The sequence below is a fragment of the Mustela lutreola genome, chromosome 16 (genome assembly GCF_030435805.1).
Source record: "Mustela lutreola isolate mMusLut2 chromosome 16, mMusLut2.pri, whole genome shotgun sequence".
Lineage (NCBI taxonomy): Eukaryota > Metazoa > Chordata > Mammalia > Carnivora > Mustelidae > Mustela > Mustela lutreola.
The window spans coordinates 33320621-33337680 of NC_081305.1; the positions used below are offsets into that span (position 1 = coordinate 33320621).

Below are 17060 nucleotides of genomic sequence, written 5' to 3' on the forward strand. Positions count from 1 at the left end.
TGTCCTGGGCCTGGTGACCCTGGGAAGCCATAGACACACACCCCCATCCCTCCATACCCCTTCACCATGCGCCCCGGCCCTCCATTGGGGTACAGGGCAGGGCCCTGCAGGAGTCCTGCCTTTCTCCTACAAGGGCATGGCCTCATGACACATCCTCCTAGAAGGCCCCTTAGCTGGGGACAGCGGGCCCTTCCCACAGAGACACAAAGCCCATCATCCCTTGGCAGCCAGACCAGGAATCCTGGGGACAGGAAGCACTGGAGGGCCAGGCAGCAGGTGCTGCACCGGCAGGCATTGCTGGGGGCCCTTCAGCGGGCTTCTGTGCTACTCAGCAGGACCGACTCCACCGGGCCCTGCTTCCGGGAACGTCCGCTGTCCCCTCTCTGCCTGGGGAACTTCTCTCCTTCGAGATCCAACTGAAATGTCACCTCCTCTGAGAGGCTTCCCTTACCCTTTCAACCAAGGTTTCTTGCTCCCTCTTTGGGTTCCTGCCCTCTTTCCATTATTGTGCGTGTCTCGGCCAAGTAATTACTGATGAGCCGGGACACTCTTATCTTCTGTCCTCCTCCGGACCGCGAGCTCCCAGGACACCATCCGTGTGCCGAGCGTGTTACTTCTGCTCACCTCCCTCCGTGTCCCTGTCTCCCTGTGATGGCATCTATAGTGGCCAGGCCCCACATGGCCCCCGGTGACACTCCACTCCTGATCTTCCTGCTCCTGTTCCCTGTCGCACAGCCCGGGGCCGAACGGTGACTGGCAGAATATTGCGCTGGTGATGGCTGTAGCGTGACTTCGGAGACGAGAGTGTAGAAGACCCCGAGCGTCAACCTTGCTGTACCGCGGATGGCTCGCTCAGAGGACAGGTCCATGCGGAGGGGTCCCGAGGCCTCCTGCCCACAGCCGGCGCCGACTGGCCACCCCTGTGATGAGCCCGCGTGTCCTCCAGGCTGGCCAAGACTTCTGACGACAGACAGGCAGCCGGACAGCATGACCGCCTCCTCAAGTGTGCTCCTGAGCCAGGACCTCCTGCCGTGCTCTCTGGCCTGACAGAAACCATGTGAGATCGTCCGGGTGGGTTGTTATTGGGCAGAATTCTTACCCACAGTAGAGAACCAGTAAGTACCTCAGTTTCTGCTGGGGAACTACCCTGCTTCCCCGTGTGTGACTCTCATGGAACTGTCTGTCCCACTGCTCCATCCTCTCTGGGCCAAGGGATGGGTCCCTGACCCGGGGTGGGGGGGCATCGGACCCTCTCCCTGGAGATTGTGTCTGCAACAGAGATACTGGTCCAGGAAGGGGCGCAAGGTGAATTCTAGAACCTATTGGATATCACACACACACACACACACACATCTGCACACACAAACAAGACACACATATGCACAATGCATGTGTCATATACACATGTACACATGCACTGGCTACATGCAAGTATGCACACACACAGATATGCACAATGTGTGCACAAACACACATACGTACACACACATTCCTATCACACACACGTACAGAAATACATGCTTTTTTTTTTTTTTTTTTTTTAAATTTCTTTTGCCAGAGCTGACCATTTTGGGCAGCCACATAGCTGGGTTGGGCCAGCCACCTCCCTTCTCCCCACCTTCACAGCACCATCGGCCATCACACCAATCACTGAAGGCCCCCCAAGTGCCTAGAACACACATCATTCGGTAAGCGCCCAACCACCGTGTCAAATAAATAAGAACCTAGAAATATGAATGATGCTAGGGCTATTTATTGGAATTTAAATTTGTGTTTTTGTTTGCACCCTGGGAGAAGAATTTAAAAGCCTGAGAATTCTTTATGCTTGGTGCTCTGAATTTCTCCCCCCCTCCCCTACCTGTCCAGGGGCCAGCTGCTCGGCTCAGCACCTACAGGACTCTTCTGTTGCCAGCTCAGGGGCTGAAGGTGTCTGCAGACAGCCTGTGTGCCTTGGCCTGGTGGCCTGGGTGCTTGGAGGTGGGAAGTGGGGGGAGAAGAAGCATAAGCCATAGGAAAAGGAGCCAGCATGTCTGTGATGGAGTTGTATCTTCATTGTCAGTGTCCTGGAGGTGACGGGTCCTTCCTGGAAGCCATGGCTGTGTGGCCCTTCTCAGGAGGTGGTATCATAGCCTTGGGACCTCCTTGCAGAAATCCCTGAGCCAGCTTGGTGTAGAACCAAATAGAGCTTCCCATCTGTAGGGAACTTCTGGGTTTTTGTGGGCTGAGGCCCATAGTGAGTCAGCAGTGACCAGTGTAGACGGACACCAGGGACAGGGAATCCTATATACCCCAGGAAACCACTCTGAGTTACATCCCAGGATCTGGGGCTGTGACAAAGGGAACCCCACCGATGACTGATATTGAGTTTCCCGCCAGTCAGGCATGGCAGGGGGCACAAAATCAGAGTGATGGTCATTTGGTTTAGGAGAACGTGCCATTCCTTTCACACCCAGGTTTGTGGAATAAGGCTCAAAGCTCATGGCAGGAATTTTTCTTTTTGGTCTGTTTGGTTTATTATTATCTTAGAGGGCCTAGTACATTGCCTAACACACAATAGGTATTTGAGAAATATTAATGTATAAAGGCATACACAGAAGATAAGGTATAGGGTGCCCACAAAATGCTAGAGATCTATAGAAGCTTCCCTTAGATTCTTCTTTTCACATCTGTCCTAGAAACTTGGTGTTCTTGTTCACATGTTCCTTCCTCCCGCCTTCTCTTTCTCCCTCTCCCCTTCCTCCTCCTATTTCAGCCGTCCTCATGCATTTACACATGTTCATATACGCAGCATATTGTTTATAGGTATGTCTTTCTAGCTCAGACGAAGGTTAGTGTGTCGCAGCTCATCCCACCACGTTCTGCCGCCCACCTTCCCACGCATGGACGGTCGCCGCAGCCCAGCATCTGTCAGCACTGGGGGGAGATCAAACAGATCTCCTGTGATGGAAATTCTTTGGACTATATACGCAGGAGCGGAATGCTTGTCACTGTGGTGTCTGTGTGACTTCACCAAGAAAGGCCACGCGCGCGGCCTGCACTACCTACTGGCGAGGCTGGAAGTTCCTTTAGTTCCTGATCTGGGCCAACACTGGCATTCCCCAGCTTACTAATATTTCCCAGTCTAATTAGGTGTAAAGTGATATCCTTCATTGTTGTTTTAAATTGCACTTCTTGTCCCTATTTTGGGGAAAGAATTGAAGCTTCAGAGGAGTTACGTGCCCAGGGACCCTCAACTGGTGCATGCGTAGCTGGGCTTTGTGCATCAGCTCTGGGCTCAGGCTGGAGTCACCTGGGGCTCCGCAGCCCTTCACCTGGGCCTCACGCCTCTACCAGCGGCAGCTGGATAAGCGGGGGTGCAGGTCTTCTGCTGTGATCGAGCCCCACCTGGTGGCACTGACGGGGAACTGCAGCTGTGAAAGGGAAGGAGGAGGGGAAGGGAGGAACCCTGAACCACCTTCACTTTTGAGGCTCTTATTTTTTAAAAAATAATTTTTCCAATTTTATTTTTTATTGAGATACAGTTATCATGTAAGTTGTTATCTTCTTGTGTGCAAGATACGTTTTTTGGTGATGAGAATTTTCAAGACCCAAATATACTCAATCCCCAAATAAACAGCATGCCATTATCATGACTGTACATCCCCAGGACTTATTTTTCTTATAACTGGAAGTTTCTGCTCTCCCTGGCCGGCTTCACTGCGCAGGTGCGGGGAACCCAAAGTGCTTCACTTTTGAGGCTATTTCTGTTTTTAACAAACAAAACCAGAACTCTGGTAGTATACTTTTAAAATAATGTATTTTAAAAAATATATTTTAAATTTATTTGACAGACAGAGATCACAAGTAGGCGGAGAGGCAGGCAGAGAGAGGGGGAGGAAGCAGGCTCCCTGCTGAGCAGAGAGCCCGATGCAGGGCTCGATTCCAGGACCCTGAGACCATGACCTGAGCCGAAGGCAGAGGCTTAACCCACTGAGCCACCCAGGCGCCCCTAAAATAATGTACTTTTAATTAAAGTATGTACTTGCCTAAAAGGCATAAATCCCAAGTGTACAGGGAATGAACCTCACAAGTGAACACCTGTGTAGGCAACACTGTCCCTCCAGCCACGACAGCTCTTCCTCCAGGAGCTGCCCGCTATCCTGGCTTCTATCTAACTCAGTTGATTCATCCCACCTGGAAGATTGCTGTATCCACGAACCATACAGTTGTTCCCTTTTGTATCTTGCTACTTCTTTTTTTTTTTTTTTAAGATTTTATTTATTTATTTATTTGACAGAGATCACAAGTAGGCAGAGAGGCAGGCAGAGAGAGAGGAGGAAGCAGGCTCGATGTGGGGCTCGATCCCAGGACTCTGGGATCATAACCTGAGCCGAAGGCAGAGGCTTTAACCCACTGAGCCACTCAGGTGCCCCTATTTTGCTACTTCTGCACGATGCTATGTGCTTTGTGCTTTGTTCTTTCATATTTGTTCATTCTCGGTGTTATGCACTAGTCCACTGTGTGAATATGCCACGAGCTTTCCTGTCTACTGCCGATGGACGTTTACGTGGACTCCAGCATTTGGCTGTATTGAATGCAGCCACGAGGAACATTCTGGGACAGTCTTTGGAGGCACCTATGTAGGATCCTGCGAGGTATGTATCTAGGAATGGAAACACTGGGCCCACAGGTGTATGAGCAACTTTGGTAGATACTGTCAGCTTTCCAGGCTGGCCGTGCCCACTTCCCATGCCAACCACGTGCTGAGTGTTCTCCTGGCTCTATATATTCAATTATAATTGATATTATCACTCTTTTTTATTTTATTTATTTTATTTTTAAAAGATTTTATTTATTTGAGACAGAGATAGTGAGAGAGCGCACATGAGCCAGGAGGAGAGGGAGAAGCAGATTCTCCCGCTGAGTGGGGAGTCCCATGTGGGACTCGATCCCAGGACCCTGGGATCATGATTTGAGCTGAAGGCAGACACTTAACCGACTGAGCCACCCAGGCAACTCTTGTCACTCTTTTTAGCTGTTCTGGTGGGTGTTAGTGGTGCTGCCTTGTTTTTTTCTTTTCGTTTGCATTCCTGAAAACTAACGAAATTTCTTACATTTGTTGGTCACTTAGCTAAACACTTTCACAAACTACCTATGCAAGACTTTGACCCATTTTTTGATTGAGTTACCTGCGTTTTTCATACTGATTTATAGGAATTGAAAACAGGTCATCTGCATACGAGCCCTTTGTAGGATCTATCTTCTCCCACTGGGGTCACTTGCGTTCTCGCTCTCTTACTGATGTTTTGAAGAGCAGACGTTCTGCTTTCACTATGGTAAATTTATTAATATTTTCTTTTATTACTGAGGCTTTTTGTGTTGTTTAAAATTTTTTGGCTCACCCCAAGGTCGTGGAGATTGTCTTCTCTGTTTCTTCTAGAAGCTTTCACAATCTGCATCCATCTGGAACGGATTTCTGCATATGGCGGTAGGCGGAGGGTCGATACCTTTTTCCATATGGACATTTAATTGACCAGCCTGATTTATTGAAAAGATTGTCTTTTCCCCCACTGCACCACAGTGTCACCTTTGCCATAAACCAGGGGATTGTACCTGTGTGAGTCTGTTCCTGGTGTACCTGTGTGTTTCTGCTAGAAAATGTAATCACGAGTTTATAAAATTTCAGAGTTTATAAAATACTGTGCATAGTGTGCTGCCGGTGGCGCTGTCTGCCAAGGGACCCTGGCTTGGGGTTGCTTTTCAGTAGCCTTCCTGATAACTAAGGATGAATGTTCCTTTCTCAATGTTAGCTGTGAATCTTGGGGCTCACTGTAGGTTTATTTGGTCAGAATGTCAGGAAGCTGAGTTGGAGGCTCTTTGTGCTTGTGGAGTCCACACAGGAAAGCCCTCTGGACCCCAGGAGAGCACCCAGGGGGCCCTAGGATCTGGAGTGGGGCAGCGTCTCTCTTGTATACTCCTTTCCCCTTTCTTTTGTTGTCTCTGCTGATGCCCAGGGGAAGCTTGCAACCCAACTCCGTGGGAACACCTGGGGTCTGAGAAGTGAGGCTCCCACAGCAGCCCCCCACGCCGTGAGGGTCTGGAAACACCCAGCCGTCCCTGAAGGTGTGGCATTCAGCTCCCCACAGTCCCGCATGGGCAGGGGTGGGGTGGTGCATAAGACTTGAGGTGTGTGTCCCCCTCCCTGACCCAGCCCCTCACTCCTTGCCCCTCCTGATGTCCCTCTGGGGATCCTGCCACTTCTCACTTCTAAGTTTGCTTTTCTAAGACGGCCATTCTACAGCGTCTTCTTTTGGTAGAGAGACGACCCGCAGTTTCCCCGGCGTTGGTTCTAACTCGGGTCAAGGACAAACGCTACCTTTGCACTATGGTCCATGCAGTTCAGCCTTGTTTTCTGATGGCTACTGTCTAAAAGGGATGCCCCAGGTCTGAAGGCCGAGGCCTGGCATACCGGAGGGTGTTGTCTGGGGGCCGAGGGCCCAACAGCAGAGGGAGCCTGCGGTGACCTAGAGGGCCACGCTGGGGTTTTGGTTGAACACCTTTTTCGCATCTATCTCTCCTTCGACCATGTGGGGGTGGATGTCCACGTTCATGCCCGCGTCCTTGCATAGCTTCAGCAAGGTCCGAATGTTGTTCTTGGACAGCCTCAGGTATCTGCGCAAGACAGGGCCAGAGGGGTGAGCGGAGTGCGGAGTCACCGTTGCTTCGAACTTTATTGAAAAGAGCTCAGATTTAAGCACTGTGGGAGCTCTCACGGGAGCTGGCTCTGCAGACATTTCTGGAGCTAACAGAGATCCTACGGAAGAGTGGGACACCCCATAGAATTGGTGGGAGTTTTTATTGGTAGAGCTCTTTTGGAAATTAATTTGGCAACAAATGGGCCAGGCACGGTCCCCGTCCCCGAAAGTCCCTCCACCCCCTCAAAAGTTCCTTCATTATCATTGACTCCGGAACTCCACCCAGGCCTTAACTCATTCCAAGAGAAGTCAATGGAATGAAAAGGAATATAAATGAAAGCATTCATTTCTGGGTCGTCAACAACAGGAAAAGAGGAGATTCCCTCAACTGGGAAGCGGTTAAGCAAATAATGGGATATCCATCTCAAGGATGCTTCTGCCAGCTTTGACACGGCACTGGTGTTGTGTAGTGTGTTGTCTGTTCCTCCTCTACTGAAGTTTCTGAGCCCTGTCCTTCACCTCTTTATAGTAAAGGCTAGCACCGGGGTTGGGAGGGGTCCTTGAATTTGGGGATGCAAATGGGCAGGTCTTGATAAAGAAGACAGAGAACACCGAGAAGGAAGACCTCTGGTAGGGGCAGTAAATACTAAACGGCTTCACACTCTGTTCATAGTGCCTCCGGGAGTTTTAAAGCCCCACACGCGCAGCAGATGGCCACCCGGGATGGTGGCGAGGACCACAGGCAACTCCACACCGAGGTGTGAAGGCTTTAGGGGGATTTTCTGTTAAAAATAGGCCACAGACAACGCATTCTTTCTTCTTGGATCATAGTCATGGTTTCTATTCTGAAAGGTATGGAAATATGGGAAGGGTGGTGCCAGCGTCCAAACACGTGCGTGGTACCCAAATGTTGTGCCCATCCCAGAGCTCGTCCACTAACGGGCGAGGCTGCCGGCAAACCCAGTGGCTTCAGCCCCGGAACGGCCCTTCAGGACACAAAGACAGAGCCCAGTCCTGCCATCGCCGCTGCCCTTCCCTGGCCCAGGCTCAGCCCAGGTGTCTGCGGCAGAAGCAGATGACCAAAGCCTATCCCCGCCCGCCCCCCGCCCCCTGCCCCGCCCACCAGGGCGGCTCACCGGCAGCTCAGCACCTCCTCTGGCTTCAGCATCCTCACCAGTTCCACCTTGGGCTCAGCGCCCTTCTCCATGAGGCTCTTCAGCTTGCGCTCGTAGGAGATCTCGGTGGACCTGCCTAGTACCAAGTCCCTCAGGAGGGTCGACCTCCGACCGAAGACTGGCGTTTCCTGCAGCAGGGGGTCCAGGACGCTCTGGCGGTGGTACTGCAGGGACCGCTGAATGGACTCCAGGGCGATTGCATCCTTGATGTCGAGGTCTGCAATTGGACAGATGTCAGCAGGGAGTTAGATCTGCTGGAGGGGGGAGACAGGACAGGCAGGAAGTGGGGGAGGCCTGCCAGACAGCCTGAGGTAGGAGGTCTCTTCAAGGCTTTGCAGGCTCTTCTCCGCATGGGCTTAATTCTCGCTCATCTTGACTTGCCCCCTTTCTCTCTGCCTCCTCGGCTCTCTCCTTTTCCCTCCTATCTTCACCCCCTTCTCTCCATCTTCTCTTCTCTCCTTCCTCACCTGAAAGGAGCCTCTGCTTGGAGGAGGTAGGGGAAGCTAGCAAAGATCAACTCTGAGACGGTTTTTTGTTTGTTTGTTTGGTTGGTTGAGATGAGGTTTCTAAAGGAAAAACAATTTATTGGATTAAAGGGGAGAAAAGTATTGCAGGCAGGATGAACAGCATGTGCAGGTAGAGGGGCAGCATATCCAGGCAGGAGGAACAGAATGTGCAGGCATGAGGAATAGCATGTGCAAGCAGGAGGAACAGCATGTGCAACAGGAGGAACAGCAGATACAGACAGGAGGAACAGCATGTGCAGACAGGAGGAACAGCATGTGTGGGTGTGAGGAACAGAATATGCAGCAGGAAGAACAGCATGTGCAGGTAGGAGGAACACCATGGGCAGGGTGGAGGAATACCATGTGTATGTATGAGGAACAGCATGTACGGGTGTGAGAAACAGCATGTGTTGGTGTGAGGAACAGCATGTGCAGGTAGGAGGAACAGCATTGTGGGTGTGAGGAACAGCATGTGCAGGTAGGAGGAACAGCATGTGTGGGTGTGAGGAACAGCATGTGCAGGTAGGAGGAACAGCATGTGTGGGTGTGAGGAACAGAATGTGCAGCAGGAGGAACAGCATGTGTGGGTGTAAATACAGCATGTGCAGGCAGGAAGAATAGCATGCGTGGGTGTGAGGAACAGCATGTGATGGCAGAAGGAACAACATGTACAGGCAGGAGGAACAATTATATGAAATGAAATGGTGAGTGTCTGATGTTATCCAAATATGGAGTTTGTACTGAATTAAATACTGTGAGGGCTAGTGCTTGGAGGACTTAATTTTTTCTTCTTGCTAAATGTACCACTAAGTCTTTTATAGATTTTTACTGATAAGAATGGTATGTTTTCTTCCCATTTCCATTTAAGTTTAGAAAAAAGACTATTGTGTTACAATGTATATTTTTCTAGTTAGAATTTCTTGAGTTTTATAGATATGTAATCATATCGGGGGAAAATGAAAATATCTTCCTCTAACATTTAGAAAAATTATGTACTTTTCTTGACATATTGCATTTGGCAGACTTTCTAACACAATGTCAATAATGATGATAGCAGTCATGCCTCATTTTCTTCCTGATTTTAATTAAATAAGCATTTCATAATTTAGAATGATACTTGCCACTATTTTTGGTATGTTTTATAATATTAAGAGCTTAATATTTAATTTACATTGAATTTTTATTAGTAATAATTGCTTGATTCTACCTTTTGCTTTTCTGTCATTTACTGACATGATCATATGGTTTTTCCTTTACATTATTGATGGAGTAAATTATATTCTTAGATGTTCTGATAGTGATAACCTAACCATTCCTAATCTGCTGTAAGAAATCTTGTCATTAAATCCTCCCCAGAAACTAATAATACACTATGTATGAACTAACTTGAGTTTAAATAAAATCTCAAAAGAAAATAAATTTTATCCTCTCAAAAAAAAGGAAAAAAAAGAAACCCCATTTTGTCATAGGATGTTATTAATTTCATACATCAATATATTTTCATATATTTGATTTATTTGCTAAAAGTTTTAATATATTCTTTTGCATCTCTATTACTTTCTTGAAAATATTTGAATATTGTGGTTCTGATGCCTTGTTGGATTAATACAAAAGTGTCTGTGTTTTATAGGTCTGGAATAGTTGAAGTGACATTGGGTTTATTCATTCTTGAAAAGGTAGATAGAACCTGGTTTGAAGCCTTTTGACCTGGTGACTTGTTCAGTGAGAAAGTGTCAACTGCTTTCAATTTTTACTTCAGAAATTGCTCTCTTCAAGTTTCTGATGTCAATTTTAATAATTTATTGTATGAGAGGAAATGATATATTTCTTCTAGGTTGTCAAATACATCAGAGAGAGGTGCTTCTAGTATTCTATAATAGCTCAGTTAATGTATTTCTCATCTTTGCTTATGTATCTATTCTCATACCAAATCTTGTACATTTTTGCTCTTCTTTTTTTTTTTTTTTGAAGATTTTATTTATTTATTTATTTATTTAAGCACAAGGGGGAGGGGTAAGGGGGAGGGAGAGGGAGAGAATCTCAAGTAGACTTTCTGTTGAGCATGGAGCCTGATGCAGGGCTTGATCTCATGACCCTGAGATCATGACTTGTGCTGAAATCAAGAGTCAGAAGCTTAACTGACTGAGCCAGCCAGGGGCCTCTTTACTCTTCTTCTTAACAATGGTCATGAGGACTTCATACTATTCATGACTTGCTTTTTCAAAAAGCTAGCTTTGGATTTAGGATGTAGCCTTTTAACTAGTTTTTATCTTGCGTTTCATTAATCTCAGCTGGAATTTAATATATGAAAGCTCTCTTTTTCATATCAATTATTTCTCTTAAAGTATTATAAATAATGAATTGTTAAAGTATTCATTTTTTCTTTTTTGCATTATAAAGACAAGAATTATTAATTTTAGTTGTTAGTATAAGTTTTCTTCCGAGGATCGATTTTGCCTTTGTTCCCATAGGTAAGAAACAGGGTTATTTTCATGATTTTTTTTCCCCCTCTCTGATATAGGGTATTTTAGGACTGCATTTCTCAATTTCTGACTGTTAAGTTGGGAATATCTTTTAATTTAAATTTTATTTCTAATTATTGCTTTAGGATAATGTAGGTTGCCCTAAAATCTTAACTTTTTGGAAGTTAATGTTTTCTCAGCAGTGAATAAGTAGATGAGATTTGTGGATATTCTTTAGCTACATAAAAATGCATTCTTTATTCAAATATGAAGTTATGTCTCTTTGATTCTAAAGGAGGTATGTTAAAACCTCCCACTATAACTGTATTTTATTAGGTTCTTTTTGCAGTTCTCAATAATTATCTATTTAGCTACTATATTTTTGGTATGTGCAGGCTTATGATTATTTATCCTCTTTAACATTTAAAAATATCCCTCTTTTACCCTACATGTTTCCTTTAGTCTTAATTCCACCTCATCTGTTTGCATTTCATGCTTCTTCTTGGTCTATCCTTTTGTTTTCAATCCTTCTGTATTAAACCTGATTTTTTTTAATGGCTACCTTTTTTTAAAAACTAACATGTAATGTATTATTTGCCCCAGGGGTACAGGTCTGTAAATCATCAGGCTTACACATTTCACAGCACTCAGCATATCACACACCCTCCCCAATGTCCATCACCCAACCACCCTCTCCCTACCCCCCTCCTCCTGGCAAACCTCAGTTTGTTCTGTGAGACTGAGAATCTCTTATGGTTTGTCTCCCTCTTGATCCCATCTTGTTTTGTTTTTCCTTCCCTACCCCCAAATTTTGCCTCTCAAACTCCTCATATCAGGGAGATCATGTGATAATTGTCTTTCTCTGATTGACTTACTTCACTCAGCATGATACCCTCTAGTTCCATCCATGTCATTGCAAATGGCAAGATTTCAATTCTTTTGATGGCTACATAGTATTTCATTGTATGTATCTCTCTATATATTTATAGATATATAGATATATGATAACTTCTTTATCCATTCATCTGTTGATAAACATTTAGGTTCTTTCAATAGTTTGGCTATTGTGGACATTGCTGCTGTAAACATTCAGGTGCATGTGCCCCTTTGGATCACTACATTTGTATCTTTAGGGTAAATACCCAGTAGTGCAATTGCTGGGTCATAGGGTAGCTCTATCTTCAACTTGTTGAGGAACCTCCATGCTGTTTTCCAGAGTGGCTGCACCAGCTGCATTCCCACCAACAGTGTAGGAGGATTCCCATTTCTCTGCATCCTCGTCAGCATCTGTAGTTTCCTGACTTGTTAATTTTAGCCATTCTGACTGGTGTGAGATGGCATCTCATTGTGGTTTTGATTTGTACTTCCCTGATGCCGAGTGATGTGGAGCACTTTTTCATGTATCTCCTGGCCATCTGGATGCCTTCTTTGCAGAAATGTCTGTTCATGTCCTCTGCCCATTTCTTGATTGAATTAATTGTTCTTTGGGGGTTGAGTTTGATAAGTTCTTCATAGATTTTGGATATTAACCCTTCATCTGATATGTCATTTGCAAATATCTTCTCCCATTCTGTCAGTGATCTTTTGGTTTTGTTCACTGTTTCCTTTGCTGTGCAAAAGCTTTTGATCTTGATGAAGTCCCAATAGTTCATTTTTGTCCCTGCTTCTCTTGCCTTTGGCGATGTTTCTAAGAAGAAGTTGCTGTGGCTGAGGTCGAAGAGGTTGCTGCCTGTGTTCCCCTCAAGGATTTTGATGGATTCCTCTCTCACATTAAGGTCTTTCATCCATTTTGAGTTTATTTTTGTGTATGGTGTAAGGAAATGGTCCAGTTTCATTTTTCTGCATATAGCTGTTCAATTTTCCTAACACCATTTGTTGAAGAGACTGTCTTTTTTCCATTGGACATTCTTTCCTGCTTTGTCAAAGATTAGCTGACCATAGATTTGAAGGTCTATTTCTGGGCTGTCTATTCTGTTCCATTGATCTATGTGTTTGTTTTTGTGCCAGTATCATACTGTCTTGATGATGACAGCTTTGTAATAGACCTTGAAGTCTGGAATTGTGATGATACCAACTTTGGCTTTTTTTCTCAACATTCCTCTGTCTTTTTTTTTTTTTTTAATTTTTATTTATTTATTTATTTGACAGACAGAGATCACAGTAGGCAGAGAGGCAAGCAGAGAGAGAGGAGGAAGCAGGCTCCCCACTGAGCAGAGAGCCCAATGCGGAGCTTGATCCCAGGACCCTGAGATCATGACCTGAGCCGAAGGCAGAGGCTTTAACCCACTGAGAAACCCAGGAGCCCCTCAACATTCCTCTGTCTATTCGAGGTCTTTTCTGGTTCCATATAAATTTTAGGATTATTTGTTCCATTTCTTTGGAAAAAATGGATGGTATTTTGATGGGGATTGCATTAAACATGTAGATTGCTTTAGGTAGCATAGACATTTTCACAATATTTGTTCTTCCAATCCGTGACCATGGAACATTTTCCCATTTCTTTGTGTCTTCCTCAGTTTCTTTCATGGGTACTTTATAGTTTTCTGGGTATAGATTCTTTGCCTCTTTAGTTAGGTTTATTCCTAGTTATCTTATGGTTTTGGGTGCAATTGTAAATGGGATCGACTCCTTAATTTCTCTTTCTTCTGTCTTGTTGTTGGTGTATAGAAATTCAACAGACTTCTGTGCATTGATTTTATGTCCTGACACTTTACTGAATTCCTGTACAAGTTCTAGCAGACTTGGAGTGGAGTCTTTTAGGTTTTCCACATAATTTTCCACATTAATTTTTTTGTTGTCTGATTGCTGAGGCTAGGACCTCTAGTACTATGTTAAATAGCAGTGGTGATAATGGACATCCCTGCCATGTTCCTAACCTTAACAGAAAAGTTCTCAGTTTTTCCTCATTGAGAATGATATTTGCTGTGGGTTTTTCATAGATGGCTTTGATGATATGGAGGTATGTACCCTCTATCCCTACATTGGGAAGAGTTTTGATGAAGAAAGGATGCTGTACTTTTTCAAATGCTTTTTCAGCATCTTTTGATGCTGAATGTATCATATGGTTCTTGTTCTTTCTTTTATTAATGTATTGTATCACATTGATTGATTTGTGGATGTTGAACCAACCTTGCAGACCTGGAATAAATCCCAGTTGGTCATGGTGAATAATCCTTTTTTTTTTTTTTTAAAGATTTTATTTATTTATTTGACAGAGAGATCACAAGTAGGCGAAGAGGCAGGCAGAGAGAGAGAGAGGAGGAAGCAGGCTCCCCGCGGAGCAGAGAGCCCGATGCGGGACTCGATCCCAGGACCCTGAGATCATGACCTGAGCCGAAGGCAGCGGCTTAACCCACTGAGCCACCCAGGTGCCTGTGAATAATCCTTTTAATGTACTTTTGGATCCTATTGGCTAGTATTTTGGTGAGAATTTTCACATCTGTGTTCATCAAGGATATTGGTCTGTAATTCTCTCTTTTTTTTTTTTTTAAGATTTTTTATTTATTTATTTGAGAGAGAGACAGTGAGAGAGAGCATGAGCGAGGAGAAGGTCAGAGAGCGAAGCAGACTCCCATGGAGCTGGGAGCCTGATGTGGGACTCGATCCCGGGACTCCGGGATCATGACCTGAGCCGAAGGCAGTCGTCCAACCAACTGAGCCACCCAGGTGTCCCTGTAATTCTCTTTTTTGATGGTGTCTTTGTCTGGTTTGGGGATCAAGGTAATGCTGGCCTCATAAAATGAGTTTGGAAGTTTTCCTTCCATTTCTAGTTTTTGGAACAGTTTCAGGAGAATAGGTTTTAATTCTTCTTTTAATGTTTAGTAGAATTCCCTTGGGAAGCTGTCTGGCCCTGGGCTCTTGTTTTTGGGAGATTTTTGATGACTGCTTCAATTTCCTTACTGGTTATGAGTCTGTTCATGTTTTCTATTTCTTCCTGGTTCAGTTTTGGTAGTTTAAACGTTTCTAGGAATGCATCCATTTCTTCCAGAGTGTCAAATTTCCTGGCATATAGTTGCTCATAATATGTTCTTATAATTGTTTGTATTTCTTTGGTGTTGGTTGTGGTCTCTTCTCTTTCATTCATGGTTTTATTTATTTTTGATAAGTGTGGTCAAGGGTTTATCAAACTTATTAATTCTTTCAAAGAACCAGCTCCTAGTTCTGTTGATTTGTTCTATTGTTCTTTTGGTTTCTATTTCATTGATTTCTGCTCTGATCTTTATTATTTCTCTTCTCCTGCTGGGTTTAGGCTTTCTTTGGTGTTCTTTCTCCAGCTCCTTTAGGTGTAGGGTTAGGTTGTGTACCTGAGAACTTTCTTGTTTCTTGAGAAAGGATTGTATCGCTATATACTTTCCTCTGCTTTTGGAAAGGACTCTTTTTGCTGTGTCCCACAGATTTTGAAGTATTGTGTTTTCATTATCATTTGTTTCCATGAATTTTTAAAATTCTTCTTTAATTTCCTGGTTGATTCATTCATTCTTAGTAGGATACTCTTTAGCCTCCATGTATTTGGGTTCTTTCCAACTCTCCTCTTGTGATTGAGCTCTAGCTTCAGATCATTGTGGTCTGAAAATATGCAGGGAATGATCCCAATCCTTTGGTACCAGTTGAGACATGATTTGTGACCCAGGATGTGATCTATTCTGGAGAATGTTCCATGTGCACTAGAGAAGAATGTGTATTCTGTTGCTTTGGTATGGAATGTTCTGAATGTATCTGTGATGTCCATCTTATCGAGTGTGCCATTTAAGGCCTTTATTTCCTTGTTGATCTTCTGCTTGGATGATCTGTCAATTTCAGTGATAGGGGTGTTAAAGTCCCCTACTATTATTGTATTGTAAATGTGTTTCTATTAATTGGTTTATGTAGTTGCCTGTTCCCATGTTAGGGACAGAGATATTTAAAATTGTTAGATCTTCACGTTGGACAGACCCTTTGAGTATGATATAGTGTCCTTCCTCATCTCTTATTATAGTCTTTGGCTTAAAATATAATTGATCTGATATAAGGATTGCCACCCCAGCTTTCTTTTGATGTCCATTAGCATGGTAAATTGTTTTATAACCCCTGACCATAAATCTGGAGGTGTCTTTGGGTCTAAAATGAGTTTATTGTAGACAGAAGATTGACGTTTTTTTTTTCTTTCTTTTTTTTTTTTTTTTTTTATCTATTATGATACCCTGTGTCTTTTGATTGGGGCATTTAGCCCATTTACATTCAGGGTAACTACTGAAAGATATGAATTTTGTGCCATTGTATTGCCTGTAAGGTGACTGTTACTGTATATTGTCTCTGTTCCTTTCTGGTCTACTACTTTTAGGCTCTCTCTAAAAGCTCTCTCTGAAGGGCTTAGAGGACCCCTTTCAATATTTCCTGTAGGTCTGGTTTGGTGTTTGCAAATTCTTTTAGTTTTTGTTTGTCCTGGAAGCTTTTTATTTCAGCTTTTATTTTCTTTCTTTCTTTTTAAAAAATATTTTATTTATTTGACAGAGATCACAACTAGGCAGAGAGGCAGGCAGAGAGAGAGGGGGAAGCAGACTCCCCGCTGAGCAGAGAGCCCTATGCGGGGCTCAATCCCAAGATTCCAGGATCATGACCTGAGCTGAAGGCCGAGGCTTTAACGCACTGAGCCACCCACGTGCCCCTCTCCTTCTATTTTCAATGATAGCCTAGCTGAATATGGTATTCTTGGCTGCATGTTTTTCTCATTTAGGGCTGTGAATATATCATGCCAGTTCTTTCTGGCCTCCCAGAAAGAATAGCTTTCTTGATTTCAGCTTGGTTAGATTTTAGTTCTTTTATTTCTCCAGAAAGGGCTTTTATTTCTCCAGACAGGGTTTCTCTAATATCTTCCATGCCTTTTTCGAGCCCAGCTAGCACCTTAAGAATTGTCATTCTGAAGTCTAGATCTGACATATTATTAATGTCTGTATTGATTAGGTCCCTAGCCTTTGGTACTGCCTTTTGTTTTTGTTTGTTAGTTTGTCTGTTTGTTTTTGGTGAGTTTTTCCAGTCTTGTCATTTTATCTGGAGAAGAATATATGACTGAGGAAATAAAATACTAAAAGGGTGGCAAAGACATGAGAAAAATGGATGCTAACCAAATCAGAAGAGATGCCAAATCAGTGGGAGAAGAATGGGTGTAAAATGAAATTTAAAAAAAAAAATAAAAAAAATCTATATATACACACACATCAGAATGGTGAATAGAACAGAGCCACTCTCTTGATTTTGGGTGTATTT

The 17060-nt window shown here is 44.2% G+C and overlaps 1 protein-coding gene across 3 annotated transcripts in view; it reads right to left on the bottom strand.

Moving 5' to 3' along the window:
* Window positions 1–5047: 5047 nt before the first annotated feature.
* Window positions 5048–17060, bottom strand: part of C16H16orf78 (chromosome 16 C16orf78 homolog) — a 62469-nt gene continuing 50456 nt past the window's right edge. For 2 of the 3 annotated variants that reach the window (XM_059152653.1, XM_059152654.1), the window contains exons 4-5: window positions 7811–8066; window positions 5048–6651 (exon numbers count right to left, since the gene is read on the bottom strand). In XM_059152653.1, coding sequence (XP_059008636.1) covers window positions 6504–6651; window positions 7811–8066 — 404 coding nt within the window. In that variant the 3' untranslated portion in view covers window positions 5048–6503. Of the gene's footprint in view, window positions 6652–7810; window positions 8067–17060 lie in introns of those variants that run through there. The other variant, XR_009348778.1, reaches the window with a different exon arrangement.